The 15355-nt window shown below is 40.7% G+C and overlaps 1 protein-coding gene across 7 annotated transcripts in view; it reads right to left on the bottom strand.

The window, feature by feature from the left end:
• Nucleotides 1-2684: 2684 nt before the first annotated feature.
• Nucleotides 2685-15355, bottom strand: part of agap1 (ArfGAP with GTPase domain, ankyrin repeat and PH domain 1) — a 759171-nt gene continuing 746500 nt past the window's right edge. For all 7 annotated transcript variants that reach the window (XM_072578526.1, XM_072578525.1, XM_072578524.1 and 4 more), the window contains 2 exons: nucleotides 9366-9621; nucleotides 2685-6491 (listed from right to left, as the gene is read on the bottom strand). In XM_072578526.1, coding sequence (XP_072434627.1) covers nucleotides 6267-6491; nucleotides 9366-9621 — 481 coding nt within the window. In that variant the 3' untranslated portion in view covers nucleotides 2685-6266. The remainder of the gene's footprint in view (nucleotides 6492-9365; nucleotides 9622-15355) is intronic.

Here is a 15355-nt window from a genome sequence, read left to right on the forward strand (position 1 = left end):
TCAAGTCAACACAACAGCCAAATACTGCTGATGCCAAATTTAATTTGAACATAACATTTGATAAATTCCTGCTTTTTGCTGTAATGAAGGTGTCTGGTACATATTTCACTTGATTTGTTTGTGAATGCATGTTTTATTTGCACCACCTAGAGGTGGCATTTATATAATCAATAGCCATTTCATATTGTCCTGTTATATATGACAGCATATGGAGTTAGGGCAGAGAAAAAAATACCTTTTACTTGAGAAGCGGTCAGATTATAGGTGGGGACCATGCTATTCAATGAGCAGAGCCTTGGGAATGACACTTCCTTCTCCCTTCCATGTATCCCAATGGGATGTGTTATGAGGATTCTGGGGAGGGGGCATTTTCTAATGACTGTTCTTGGCCTTAGAGTAATCTGATTAGCAAAAGAATCAACCAATGACTTATAATTAGAGCCCCATGGATTTCACTGAAATGTTTGCTAAATTTCACAGACACATCGTTCTTTATTATTTCCTGATGTGTCCTAGACTGGAATTATGAAGTAAATAATAGCACTCACTTCAATATCTAATGAGAGTAGCAATTATTCTAAATATATATCATTTCACTCACCAAAAAAATTAAATATACAATATTACCATCCAGTGATAATTAAAAGATCCATTTTTCCCATTATGTGGAATTATATTCCCAGTTTGTCTTATGCACTTTATGCCGTGTAGTTAGTGCTGTCTGCACCCTCAGTGCTGGAGGAACTCTTGTTTTTAACTATATCAGTTATGTATGGTAGAAATGACAAATAAAAGCTACTCTCTCTCTTCAGTTCTCAAACAGTTGACTTTTTTAAAAAGTCGCCCTTGAATGACGAGATTTCTCAACTCTCATCACCTCAGCCACTGATATACCTTTGCTTTTTCTCTCCCTCATGTACTTATCCAGTGTCCCTTTGAACCTATCTAAGCCATTTGCATCAACTACTCTACCAAGAAACAAGCTCCACAATTTAAACCACACTCTGGGTGAAGTTCCTCCTGAATTTCCCATTGGATTCATTGGCGGCTTTCTTAAATTTATTACCTGCAATCTTTGACTGCAGCCCCCCTCCCACCTTCTCCAAACTGAAGGAAGGAAAATCTTATGAGTCAGCTGTCCTGATAAGCTGTATGGGAAGAAAGCTTGATGGCAGTTTTGATTCTTGGTCTGTGTGGAATTAGTTGTGTTTAGATCAGAATGTGTGTTGGATGACAGGGTATGGGTGCAGTGACTTTCATTTATCTTTGCTGTCTCCCTGGTGGGAGCAGGATTTGGGACCAGGAAGCAGCTCATTATATTCAAGCTTCCTCTTGGGGAGGGGAGGGGGGGGGGGAGGGGAGGGGGGGGGGGGGGGGGGGGGAGGGGAGGGGGGGGGGGGGGGGGGGGGGGGGGAGGGGAGGGGGGGGGGGGGGGGGGGGGGGGGAGGGGAGGGGGGGGGGGGGGGGGGGGGGGAGAAGACAGAAAGAATTCTTGACAATCTGGCCCGGGATGCCCTTGAAAGGTTCCCTCCACTACTTAGCTGAGTGCCAGGCTGCTGCCCTCTATCCCCTGGCTTCCTGCTCCCACCACCCTGGCTAAACAGTGGGTCTGCAAGAGTGTTTTGAAACCGATGTTCAGCCAAGTCTTTTATGCCCCTGGACTAATTGGGTTCCCTGCTCGAGTTTGGGATTTTTGCCCATACGGAGGCTTGGAAACTGACTCCAGAAAATGTTCATGTTCATAAGTTCGTCAGACCGTTAAGATTTTGATAAAGGTGGGGAGATGATAGGATATTCAGATCTTCTAGTGCTGTGCTGTAATTTAGATACTATACTTCCCGTAATGTTACTGCATTATATTACCACATATCCAAATGTAATTACACAGTTTTTATGAGCTAATTGCTTCGTTTATTTTTATGTATACATCTAACAGGCAGATTATCACCTTCCATTTTGACAGTACAAAACCTTAAGTTTTAGATATTATCCATACATAATTCAAAAACCTTGTGTAGTGTGGGCATTTCATTAACCTTACAAACTGACATCATCAAATCTAGGTACAGTTTTCCAAGAGTGTTATATGTGTACCACAAATGCTAGCACTTCAATCAGCTTTTTGAACCACTGGAGTGGGTGTAGTTGGTTGGCATCAGCATCCGATGCAAACAGAGGGTGTGCCTCAAACTCTTGGGTATCTCCATAACATAGCTCATATTGGCTGCTTAATCTCTTGCATTGTTATAAACATGGGAGTGAAAAACAGAAGGCTGATTACTAATATGAATATAGTGTGTCTTGGCTGAAAAGGAATGCAGGTGTGATTATATGCTGAGTATATAGATCATTTGTGGAGCTGACAAAATTGGATGATTTTAAATGTTGCAATTCACGTTTACATGAGCTGCATTTACATGGAGCATTTCATAACCCAGGATGTTCCAACGAATTTGTTTGTGAAATGTAGTCACTGTTATAATGTAGGAAATGCAAGAGAAAGTTTGTGTACAGGAAGCTCACACTATTTAGCCAGCAATGTGATTACTACTAGTCAGTCTGCTATTTTATGAGATGTTGGTCGAGTGATTAATATTGGCCAGGACAACACCTATGCTCCACAAGACAAAAAGTAAAATATATCTACTGCCATACTGGATAAAATCAAACACTCGAACAACATATTACGAAGATTTTTTTATTGAAAAGAGACATTTTACAATTACAGAGTTTAGTCTCCTTGCATTACTTTACAGTCTTTAACAGAGTACTGTACAGTTGACCCACAAAATCATAATACATACTGGTATGGTCAATCATAACTCAGCCTAACAAACTCCACTGGCAAAATGCAGGCAACATCACACAGCTTTCATTATTATTACAAACATATAAATAAAGCATCTAGTCATTGCAAAACATGAACTGCCAAATGAGGTAATATTAAAACTTAAACCATTCATTCTGATATTGTCCATATTATATCTATTTACACTGAGATATGACTGCCAGTTAACAGCTCTTTACAGATACATTCCAGATTAGTGTAACAGCAGATAAACTGATTCCAGGTACAGTAATGACTGGCACAGTTTATAAAGCACGATTAGGAATACGTTTATATTTAGGCTTGGCACTCTTTAGGGACGCTTTCCCTAAACAAACCAGAAACACAGGAATTACAAAGCAGGAATGTGGAGAATATACACCTCATAATTCCAAAACAGCAATCCAAATAGGGCATTTAGATGACAACAAACTATTAAACTGACCAGATTACCAACTGTCACTGAGGAATATTTACTGTGTATATACATGGCAGTGAATGTTTGCCAAAGTTCTTTTCACTACCTTAGTTCCATACACTGTTGTCATTTTGAGATGGAGGACCCAAAGGATGTTGGATTGATTGTGTGTCTCATGAAGTTGTGTTAGATTTATGATTTAAGATCTGAACAGATTGAAGCAGCGATCTAAGCATGGTATGGCAGCAATAATTCTGAACTTGGAGGAGCAATGGTTTGGGATTTGGAGGAATATTATTGAGTAACGATTTGGGATTAGTGGAATACTGGAGCGAGGAGCTGGGATTTGGGGGACTGTTACAGTAATGACTCAGATATGCAGGGATGTGAGAGAAATGATTCAGGTATTGGATGAGTATGAGAGCAATGATTTGGAAGAAGCACGATGCTTTCTACTTATGACATTGAACCTAATGGTTTGTTAGATCTGTGACATGGAACCTGAAAGTGCTATCTGATCTTTGATACATATTCTACAATTTAAAAAAATGAATGAATTGCAGGAAAGCAAATTCCTTTGTATGTTTTATTGAGATGCTGTGAAGGTGAGTAAAGCTGTTATTTTAACACAAGAGCATCACTGCACACTGTACAACAGCAAACTGCACACTAAATACACAGATGCACTGCACTGCTGAAAGTGAAGGATCTCTGTGAACACATTTTGGGTGGTGTGTGAATCCTGTCACGTTTCCAAACAGAATTGTGTGTGTTTGTTTGTCAGACGAGAGGGAAATCAGCTGAGACACAAAGGTTCCCAGGCCAGTGGAAGTCTAGCAGGGATTTTAGTAGGACATTTTAATTAGTCAGTCTGCCAGATAAAACATTGCACACTTCAGTCTAACTTGCCAAGCTGTGTTTTAGCAACATGTGTTATGCCAGGATTCAAACTAGTGGCTGGGTGGTGAATGGATCACTGCCAGAGATCTTTAGCTCCTTTCCCTACTTTCTAAAATCCATGATCAATAGTCGGTACCATGATTTTACTCAGCTGTGAGTGAAACTAACCTGTCATGGTCTCCACAAAACTTGCCAATCTACCACGGAAGAGATTGGAAAAATCTACATGATATGATCCGAATATTTATGATTGTACTGATGGTGCCCGCACCTCTTCTTCAATTGGAAGGGAATGCAACATGGCACATCCTTCATTACCTTATTTTGCCAAGAAATAGATTTGTAATTGGGCCACGCACACAATTGGCATGAATCAATGTTGTGCTTCATGATACTCAGACTTGGTTTGGTAAATTAAAATTTTGAAGGCCAGAGCAACTTGACCCTCAAATTTATCAGTGGAATCACTGAAAATTGCCAAGCCTAAGTATTCATCATTTAAATGGTGTTGAGTGTAAAATCGATTTCTGTAGTGTGCTGATGTTGATGATCATTTTGAAGGAAGCTTAAGTCTGTTGGAGGGAGCCAAATTCTTCTGATTAAATATGTTTTCACCAGGGATCTGTCACACAGAATGCGCAAGGAAAGGTAGAAAAATGCATTCTATTTGGACTTAATGCTGGAGTGTGGAATGGAGTTTAAACTGTGCATTACTGGCCAATATTATCCAAATTAATGAGTTTCTACCTCATCCCTACAGCATCACTCCCTCCCAAAATAAACAGCGCAAATGACATACAGCCAACAACTCATGGACTAGATCAGCCATTTTCCAGAGTAAAGAACTGCCAAAAGGGTGTTGAAATCACCCCTTTTCCCCTCCCTGCAAAATAAAAGTCAAAACTCCCATTGGAATGAACAAAATTATGTACAACATATAAATATTATAGCATCAGAGTTTACATCATACTTACAAACAGGACAGAAAATTCTTTCAGGAAGCACTCCCTTAGACAAGAGAACCATCCTATACATTGCGGATGCTGTTGCCAGTGATAACACAGGTTACAGGGGAAGTGTGCTAGTGACTAAGAAAGGAGGCAAAGACTAAGCGATTCCTTTTCTCTCCTTGCTCGAATGCATTAATTAATGCTTACAGCCTTTTAAGCCTACACGGCACTCAAATCTGTTTCCAGCACAGCACCTGACTTTCACCAACCAGCAGTTTCTGTATTTACTACAGAAATTACATCTGGGCACAGTAGTGAGGGATCACGGCATTTAAAAGGGGGGGGGGGGGGGGGAAAGAGCTGGGTGAGGAAAGGACCCTATTTCTTTCTTTTGAATAGGATGAGGACCAAAAATTAAATAGACACTAAATTATGACAGTGAATTTAGGAAGGAGGGCTCAAAGGACTGGAAAGAACATGACTGAGATACTGTGCTTCTTGTGAGAATATTACAATCACATCCAAGCAGTCATTGAACCGTGCCATGTAACTACCTCCTCAGCTAATATGCTTTTCTCTATTATGACTAATCATGTTCTATTAAACAGTGGTAATGGTGGAAGAACTGAACTATACAAGTGTAATGAAGCCAGTATTCTCCCTGGACAGATTAGCCACAACTGATTTGACACATACCATCATAGGAGCTTCAAATCTGACAAACTCTGTGCTCTCAGCTGATTTATGTCAGCAACGGCCCTCCGCAGAAAAGCTGAATCAACCTGTTTGGTAGAGGTGAAATGTACTGACAGCTAATTGTCAATGCCTGAAAGTTCCATTTTCCCTTGTCTGCATTCACAAATCTGTCCTGTTGGTCCAGTGTTACAAAAGCACAGAGTTCTCACCCTTACCACTAGTCCTTCTGCACATAGACAATTCCTGATCCTTCCAAATCTTTATCTCTCTTTTGACGGCACAGAACCTTGTCTCATTTGTATTATGAGCTGCTCTGCGACTGGTCATCTTCTTTACCTCGTTTCTGCGGGTTTTACGTGGAGTTACGCTGCTTGGAGAACATAATCAAGAGTGGAATGAGGTTTCACAGATACGAGGCTGTAAAGGGAGAGGTTCAGTGCTGCTCTCTAAACACAAGAGTCCGATGCCCTCTTCTTCAAATAACAGTGGGCAGTTTCGTATCCATCCTTCCGTTGTTGTTGTTGTTGTTGTTGCGGTTGCTGCTCTTGCGGGACAGGTTGGGTGTTGCCACCAGGATAAAGTGTTCCTCAGGACACCCATACTGTAGCAAGATGTCGCTGCACTCTTGACTCATCGCTTGTCTGGCATAGGCCAGTGCAGTGTTTCCATGGGCGTCACGTGCCATTATGTCAACTCCGTACTGCAAAACAAAAATTAGAACACATTAATATATGAGGATGCCTTCTCGTTCCCTGAACCTGCTCTGCCATTCCATTAGATCAATGTCAATGTCTCAACTCCATTTACCCACTTTGGGTACCCCTTATCCCTCAATAGGCTAACCCAACAAAAATCCATCATGCTCAGTTTAAACTTTTTCCATTTCACCTTGAGTTTCAATAGATTTTGCATGAGAGAATTCTGAATTTCTACTCCTCCTTGTGTGAAGAACTTCTTCTGAGCGTCATCTCCAATTTATGATGCTAATTTTAAGGCTGTACCTAAGTTAGATTTAGATCAGTTCTGTTATAATTTTGCTCTTAATTGTATCTATGTTGGCAAGCTGGACCTGCAGCTAATGGCAGTCCTGAGCACAGTTTACTGTTCCAAAATAGTGTGGATGGTTAGTCAAAGCCTCTGCTATCCCTATCCAGCTTTCCATATGTAGCTGTCAGGTGCCCGTGACTCTTCTACCTTAGGTTTGATACAAGGCTTTAGTAATATCTTTCTTCCATTAGATGTTCCACACCCAACTTTGATGTTGAACTTCAAACTCAATCTCCTCTGTGGTAACTAAGGCAAGTTACTTATAACCTTAACCATTTCCATGCTCTCCACTATCCCACCTTTGAGCTTTGGTCACTTTTACTTTGTCTTGACTGTTTTCTTACTATGTACACAAGCTTAGTTATTATCCAGAATCATTGGATCAGCAGCATAGAAGGCCATTCAGCCCATTTTGCAAATCCTCTGCTCTCCCACTACAGTTAGCTAAGTCTTTACTCCTTCAGATATTTCTCTAATTCCATTTTCAAAGTTACTATTGAGTCTGTTTCCACTGTTCTTTCTGGCTATGCATTCTAGATCACAACTCTCGTCCTTTTTTTTAAATTTTGTAAACACTAAATGTATTATTGTTTTTAGATTTGGACAAATCTGTCTATTGAACCACCACCTCACATGATAACTACTTTTAATCAGGTTAGAATTTACTTCATTTTTGTACTCTACCCATCTCCTATTTAAATAAGATTCGTGTATTTCTATAGTGCCCTTCACAACCAGAGAGTATTGCAAAGTGTTTTACAGCCAGTAAAATGTAGTTACTGGTGTACTAGAGGATAATTGTTATATGTTTGTTTTCCCTTCCACTTGATTTAGACCTTGCTACCTCACTGCTTCAGTCATTTCAGTCTGTTACTGGATGCGTGGAGACTATGATGGTGAGGTGAGAGAGGGAGGAAAATGAGTAAGGATGCTTTCCAGTCCACTTTGGGGACGAGGGGTGAACAGTACTGTCCAGGCTCTTGAGCAACAGAGGAATTGGGGGTGGGAGGGTGGATGGGGGTTGTTGCTCAGGCTGTCATAGTTTCCAACTGCCTCTTTCAACAATACAGGACAAAGGCCATCATGGTGCCAAGACACCAGGGCACAGGACAACCACTCAATTCTGAAATGGTCCCATTAAAATCCAGGACAGCTGGTTACCTTGTATACTGAATCAAATTATATTGTGGTCACAGCTTCCACAATGTTTAAGTCACAAATTTGCTTCAGCTTCTTACAATGAATCAAACTGCTTCCTTTTCTTGCCAAAGTAGCAACAAATTGACGGTGAAGACAGGAATAACAACCCTTGAAAAAGATCTCTGCTCTCAAAACATTTCAGATCACTCCACATTGATGGCAGGGTGCATAATTGATTCGTAACCAAAACTCTGACAACTACATCCAGTGTTGATGTTTCTCACTCTATGGAAAGGTAGAAGACAGATGAAACAGGATGCAATTGAGACATGGGTCTTCAGCTTTCTCTTGTTTAAAGTTCAGTATGAGGCAGCGATTCAACACAATTGGCCTCATTCTCAATTCACAACCAGGGCTGGGGAATGGTAACTATGATTAAATGGTCAGCTCACAACCTGTTGGCCCCCATACTCAATGCAAATTATCTAGGTAAAGCGAACTTGGTTCATGACATTTCCTGGAGTTTACTTTCAATGTCATTCCTCCTGAATTGCAATGAAGTGTTAAATCTGCCAACTCTGATTTGACATATTTCTAGAAATGATCTCCCACTCCAGGGATCTCTTGAACCCTGAATTCCCTTCACCAATTCTTGTCTCTTCTCTTTTAAAAAGCTCTTAAATATTGTCCTTTTGGAACCCCATAATAATATCTCATGTGTGATATTTTGCTTCATAACAGATCCAATGGAGCCTGGAAAGTTTATTATTTTCAAGGGATGACACATTTCCAAGTTCTGGTTGTTGTTCTTGTTAAGTGGGGAAAGATGAGTCAGGATTCAGCTTATTATTATCCACCTCTAAGTGGAAGCTGAGTGTAGGGTGAAGACTGCTGTGCTCTGGACTATGATACTTCCAGGAATTCCAGGCTGGAGGAACCAGACCCAATGGACCAACAGGAAAAGAGGGAGGATAAATGGAAGTAAACATATGCAATGCTCCCTCAGATTTCAGACAGGGATAGGACTCTCATTGAAAAGTCACAAGGCTGCGGATTCAAATCACTGTCCATACCAATACTGGTGGTCTGTTGGAGTGATGGATGTCTTTAAGATGACAGCTTAAAAGCTGGCTGTCTTCTCAGGTGGAAATCCTTTTATTTTGACGAGGAACAGGGAAGTTCTCCCCATCATCCTGGTCAATATTCATTCCTCAACCAACATCACTAAGTCAGATTTGAGTTATTCAGCTCAGTGCTCTCTTTGGGACCTTGTGGTGCTTTGTCTTACAACCAGCTGTAAAACATTTCTTTGGGGTGCCCTTAAGTTTCACATGGCACTACAGAAATACAGGGCTGTCTTTTATGTTGAATTATCATATTCACTTACCCAGATCAAAAGCTGGGTGAGGACGACGTTCCCTTTCCTACAGGCTAGGTGAAGGGATGTGCGTCCATCCCCCTCTCCGTAAGTCTCATTTACTTCATCCTTGGAGCCGTGGGCTAGGAGTAGAATGACAGCTCGTAAGTTCTCCTCGGCTGTAGCACGTAGCAGCTGTTGTCCCAGGGGAATGTCTGAACACGGTGGTGGAACCAGGAACAGTTTCTGTTCATACTTAGCACGGATCCAACGTTCCTTCTCTTCCCTGTGTTGCAGAAAAAAAGACATCAAGTTTTAAGAGTTTTACCCAGGACATTTACACCATTTGTATTATGCAGCACACCCCCCACTGACAACACTGTGGCTGTAGCACACATAACCTAAAAAGGTGCAACTTACCAACATCCCTTCAACAACACTTTCCAAACCTACAACCTCTGCTACCTGAAAGGATAAAGTTAGCTGATGCTTGGGGAACACCACCAGTCGCAGGGTGCCTTCTAGGTCACACATCATTCTGACTTGGAAATACATTGCTGCCCTTTCACTGTTGCTGGGTTAAAATGCTGGAACTTGCTGTCATACCCTCCCGACATGCAGCAGCTCATGATGATCTATTTCACCTTCTCAGGGGCAACCCTTAATTGGCACTAAATGTGATGCCTATATCCCAAGAATGAATACATTTAAAAAGTGGAAAAATGTAAAAGATTACATAGGGATACTACCTAATGTCAATTTAATCTATTGCTAAACTGTTAATATAATCATGAATTGGATGAATAATTATTTTCTAAATATCCTACCGTCATCTACTTTCTGTCTATATTACTGAAGGTATGGTTCCAAATCAATTGTCGGACTGGCTCAGCCTCAAGATGCTGCAGTTTTTTGGCAGAAAACAGTTCATGCCGTATTTAGAGATAACATGAAGCTTGGAAATGTAGTGAAGAAAACAGATGGCTCCAGGGACGAAAGACTGGAGAAACCGAAATGGTATCCTTAGAGCAAGGAAGATTGAATGTAAGATTTGTTCAAAAGTGTGAAGATTTTTGCAAGAGTTTCCAGTGGCAGAAGGATTGGTGGCCAGTTGTAATTGGTGACAAATGGCAATTTATTTTCCAGAATTGATCTGGAATGCATTACCTGAAAAGATGGTAGAAGTAGATTCGACAAACATTTTCCAAATGAAACTGGACAAATACTACAAGGGAAAACATTGAAGAAAGGGCAGTGGAGGGTGTGTGCATCTTGTAGTAACTAACTTGCACTAACTTGGCAGGTGAATGAATTACTTCTGCTTCCATGAACAGCCTTTCCCATGTCATTACATCTGATGGTGATTCTCTGGTGTAGCTGGGAGAAGTGTTTCCATCATAGAAAGGGAAAGAGAGTAAAAATTGACAGAAGGCCTAAAAACACCCTGATGTCCAGTGACTCCTTGACAGAAGCTTAGAAATTAAGTGTTCTGTTTACGCCTAGGGGGATCTTAACAGGAGATTGAAAATTAAAGAGGATGCTGTTGTTTTACCCATTGGAATCCAGGAAGCTTTGCCTTGGGTTTGGAACGGATGGAAACTGACTTTGCAATGACCCTAACAGCTACAATCTATTTGCTCTCATGAGGCAAGGTAAAACAGGATTTGTACTGAGAGCATCTAAGGGCCTGTTTACACTCTTATTGTAATCTAGTTTGGTGTTCACTCTAATCTGAATCAAAATGCAAAGGTAAATAGATTAACTGGATTAGATTTGCATCATTTCCTGGTGGGTTTGAATGACATTTCAGTGACCTTAGGTTCACCTGGATTCCTCAAACAGTCCCAGTTTAACAGCTCCTTTGTTTTGTCTTGCTCTACCTAACAGTTCCATGTAACAAATGCAATGTAACCCTGTGACTCCAGATACAATGGGTCAAATTAGCAACCTTTACCAATAGCAGCAGGAATGTAAAACATTTTTAAGTACATGGTGCTTCTGTTTTGGTATGTTGTGGAAATTATATCCAGGTGCTTACCCTTCAGAGTAGCAATGCGATTAGAAAACTACACAGAACTTGCAGCACAGTGAGAGGCCATTTGGCCCAACAAGTCCATGCTGCTTTTGATGCTCATCAGCCTCCTCTCACTCTATTCATCTCAGTTTATCAGCCCGTACTCTCAACTCTTTCACCTTCATGCACTTATTTAGCTTTACTCAAAATGTATCTGTGCCAAGTACCTCAACTACTTCACATTCTCATCAATCATTGTGGAAAGACGTTTCTCCTGAATTCCCCATTAGATTTATTGGTTTGAATCGGTTGTGAAAACCTTAGATTTTGGATACTCCCACGGATTCTCAAAGTGTAATTCTTCACAATTTGAACCGTTTTGTGTTATGGACCTCAATGAAGTAAGCATACATAGTTATTTATTTTCAAGATAATGGAGCTCCAAGCTTGTTCACTCTTTTCCCAGTAGTTACAACGGCCAGATAAAATGTGTTTTAATGATGTTGGTTGAGGTATAAATATTGGCCAGGACACAAAATAATTTTCTGACATTTTTCAAAATTCTGCTGTGGGAAATTATATATTCATCTCTGGAGGGTGAACCTGGCCTTGGTCTAATGTCTCAGTTGAAATGTGGTATGTCTGACAGTGCAGCATTCCCTTCATATTGGGAAAATGTGTTCAGATTTTGTGCTCATGTTTTTGGAGTAAAACTCAAAGTTATAGCCATACGAGTTGGAGGTGACACAGTGCTACCGACTAATCTGTGATTAACACCAAACCTCCTTCAACAAATACTCTGTAAAAATACTGAATTGGTTGTAAAACATTTTTTATGAATATTCAGCTATTGTGAGAGGTGCTACATAAATGCAAGTCATTTATTTTCTCGAATTGCTATAAAAGGTTTCTTAATCTCTATGACATGATCACAGCTTTAAAATCTTTTACATCTGCTGCATTGTTATCAGAATAACAGTCTTACCAAGTGTAGAGCCAGAAAGACAAATTTCAGAAACATGAAATGTAAAAGACCGATAAAAACAGTAATATCCTTGTCCCTGGTACAACAATACACAGGATTGCTCCTGTTCACATCATTTCAGATTCATACAGCGTGTCAGTAGAGGAAGATTGGGCAGTGAGAGAGAGCTGTAGAGACAGAGAATGCTGTAGAGATAGGATAAGTGTGCCACAGAGACAGAGTGCATGCCATAGAGAGTGTGCTCTGAAGAGACAGAGTGCCTTGGAAAGCCAGAGTATGTCATTTGGAGAGAAAGAGCGTGCACATGCCATGGAGGGATACAGATAGAGTCAGAGTGCCAGAGGGAAAGAGAGAGAGAGAGCGCACATCAGTTAGCACAGGAAGAGACACTGTCAGTACAAGAGACAGTGTAACAAAATTTAATGCATCTCGGCATCCATCCAAACCCCCTAAATTTGATGAAGGGCTTTTAATCAGACAAAAGGTTAGCATTTGGGGACTCTGTAGCCTTACTGCCTCCATCTCAAATAGATCCTTGATGACCAGATCTGTGTACAGTCTTTCTGCTCCTCCATCAGTTGAGCCCTCGAAATGGGCAATTCATGGTTTCATCCCATTGCAGTCAGCAGCGAGGCAAGGCGAGCCACGGTCAGTCAGTATGCAGAGAGTTTACAGTGAAGAAAGGAATTGGAAGGTGCCTGGCAGAATATTGTCTACCTGAAGATTGGAAAATGCCAGGCAGAAATCTGAGGAATGGAGAGGAAATTAAGCATATCCTTTGGGTTTTTCTCTGCTAATTTCCAGTCTTTACATGAACAATGCGTGCCTGGTCAGACATGGCAGCTATATTAAATAGTTTGTACCTTGGCCATCAATGCAGCCTTTAGAAACTGAATTAGCAGGGAGAAGTTTGAGGCCAGCAGTTTTACACATTTTTCCTGCAGTGTGATTTAGTATCCCAGAATATATCCCAAACCTGCCCACCTTAATCCAGCCAAATCTTCATCAGCAATTACTATAAAAATCTGTAGTTTTTGGAACATAATTTTATGAAATAAATGCAAAGTAGGAAGAGAAAATGCTGGGAATACTCAGCCTGTCAGGCAGTGTTGAATATATAATTTGCTGAAAAAAGATTTTAAGAAGTGCAGACATTTTTGGAAAAATTCACTTTGGAAACTCCAGATTATGTGTAATGTTCAACCGGAAAAATAGAAAAAGTTGAGTAATTTTTCCAAAAGGGTTATAGGTCAACACCTAGTTGATGCTCTTAACTGTAAGGAATTGGATACAATTTTTTTGTTTGTGGGGATATACACAACCTGGCAACAAAAAGGAGAGTGGGCTGTTGGGCTAAATAAACGTCTATTGTTGATGTCTTATCAAAGCTCCATTGTGACCTGTCACCAAAGGCATGTCCTGGTGTTCAATGCACTTGGCAGATTAAGCTGCTGTCATCCAAATATTACACAGAGCCCCAATTCCCCTACTTAAATGGTCAGAGGTTTTCCTGACCAAAAAAAACACTAACGATATACTGAAGTTTGCCTCAAGGGCTCTCTTCAGTTGTAAATAATACCTGATGTGGTGTACAAAGCAATAAGGACATAGTAAGATTCAAATTCAACCCTGATTAGTATTGTGTCATAGAGATGTACAGTACAAAAACAGACCCTTCTATCTAACGTGTCCATACTGACCTGATATCTTAACCTAATCTAGTCCCATGTGACAGCAATTGGCCCATAACCGTCTAAACCCTTCCTATTCATATAGCCAGATGCCTTTTAAATACTCTATTTGTAGCAGCCTCCACCACTTCCCCTGGCAGCTCATTCCATACACGTACCAGCCTCTTGCGTGAAAAAGTTGCCCCTTAGGTCCCTTTTATATCTTTCCCCTCTCACCCTGAACCTATACCCTCTAGTTCTGGATTTCCACATTCCAGGGAAAATACCTTGTCTGTTTATCCTATCCATGCCCCTCATGATTTTATAACCCTCTATAAGGTCACCCCTCAGCCTCTGATGCTTCAGGGAAAACAGCCCCAGCCTTTTCAGCCTCTCCCGATAGCTCAAATCCTCCAACCCTGGCAAGATCATTATAAATCCTTTCTGAACCCTTTCAAGTTTCACAACATCCTTCCAATAGGAAGGAGACCAAAATTGCATGCAATATTCCAAAAGTGGCCTAACCAATGTCCTGTACAGCTGCAACATGACCTCCCAACTCCTATACTCAATGCTCTGACCAATAAAGGAAAGCATACCAAATGTCTTCTTGAGTCCAATGACAATACTTATCAGCAGCACAAGTGGATTACATAAAATGTAGAGTTACAGAGTATACAGCACATCATTCAGCTTAATGTCAGCTAAGTTTTATGCTAGACAGTTTTTGCATTCCACTGGTATATCCTACTATTTCTCTCTTATTCAAGTACTTATCAAATTTCCCCTCTAATCCATCTGTCCTATTCACTTCGAATTTAAACAATGAGAAGTAGGAATAGGATAATCATCCCCTTGAGCCTGCTCCATCACTCAAAAATAGGTTCAAATGATTGTGGCTTTAAGGTCACTTTCCTGCCTGAACCGCTCACTGGGGGAAGACAAGTCTAACGATTAATAACCACAGCACCGTCTTCTGGAAGGTTTCACATTCTTACTACCACTTGGGTTTCTTTATGATGAATATAAAGTTGAATAGCTCTTTTGTTCCATTTACATTATTGGAGTGGCATCTAAATAAGTTGCCAGCTGCCACACAGAATGGTTATGGACACACCTGGCAGTGGGGACACCATGATTTGTGGCTGTTCTCCATTTTAAAATGACAAACTGTACTCTGCAGTCAGAAATCTCCGATTTCACAAAGCAGCTATTTGTCTCCTCAGTCAACCACTGCCAAACAATGGAGAGTGAGATGGATGGTCCAGAGAGCAGATGAGGCTAAGAGTGGGAACTGACTCATGTGATCCTTTCGCAGAAGAAACCCTCTAGAAGTCAACAACTTGAATTG

This window comes from Chiloscyllium punctatum, chromosome 10 (genome assembly GCF_047496795.1).
Source record: "Chiloscyllium punctatum isolate Juve2018m chromosome 10, sChiPun1.3, whole genome shotgun sequence".
In the NCBI taxonomy this organism is placed as follows: domain Eukaryota; kingdom Metazoa; phylum Chordata; class Chondrichthyes; order Orectolobiformes; family Hemiscylliidae; genus Chiloscyllium; species Chiloscyllium punctatum.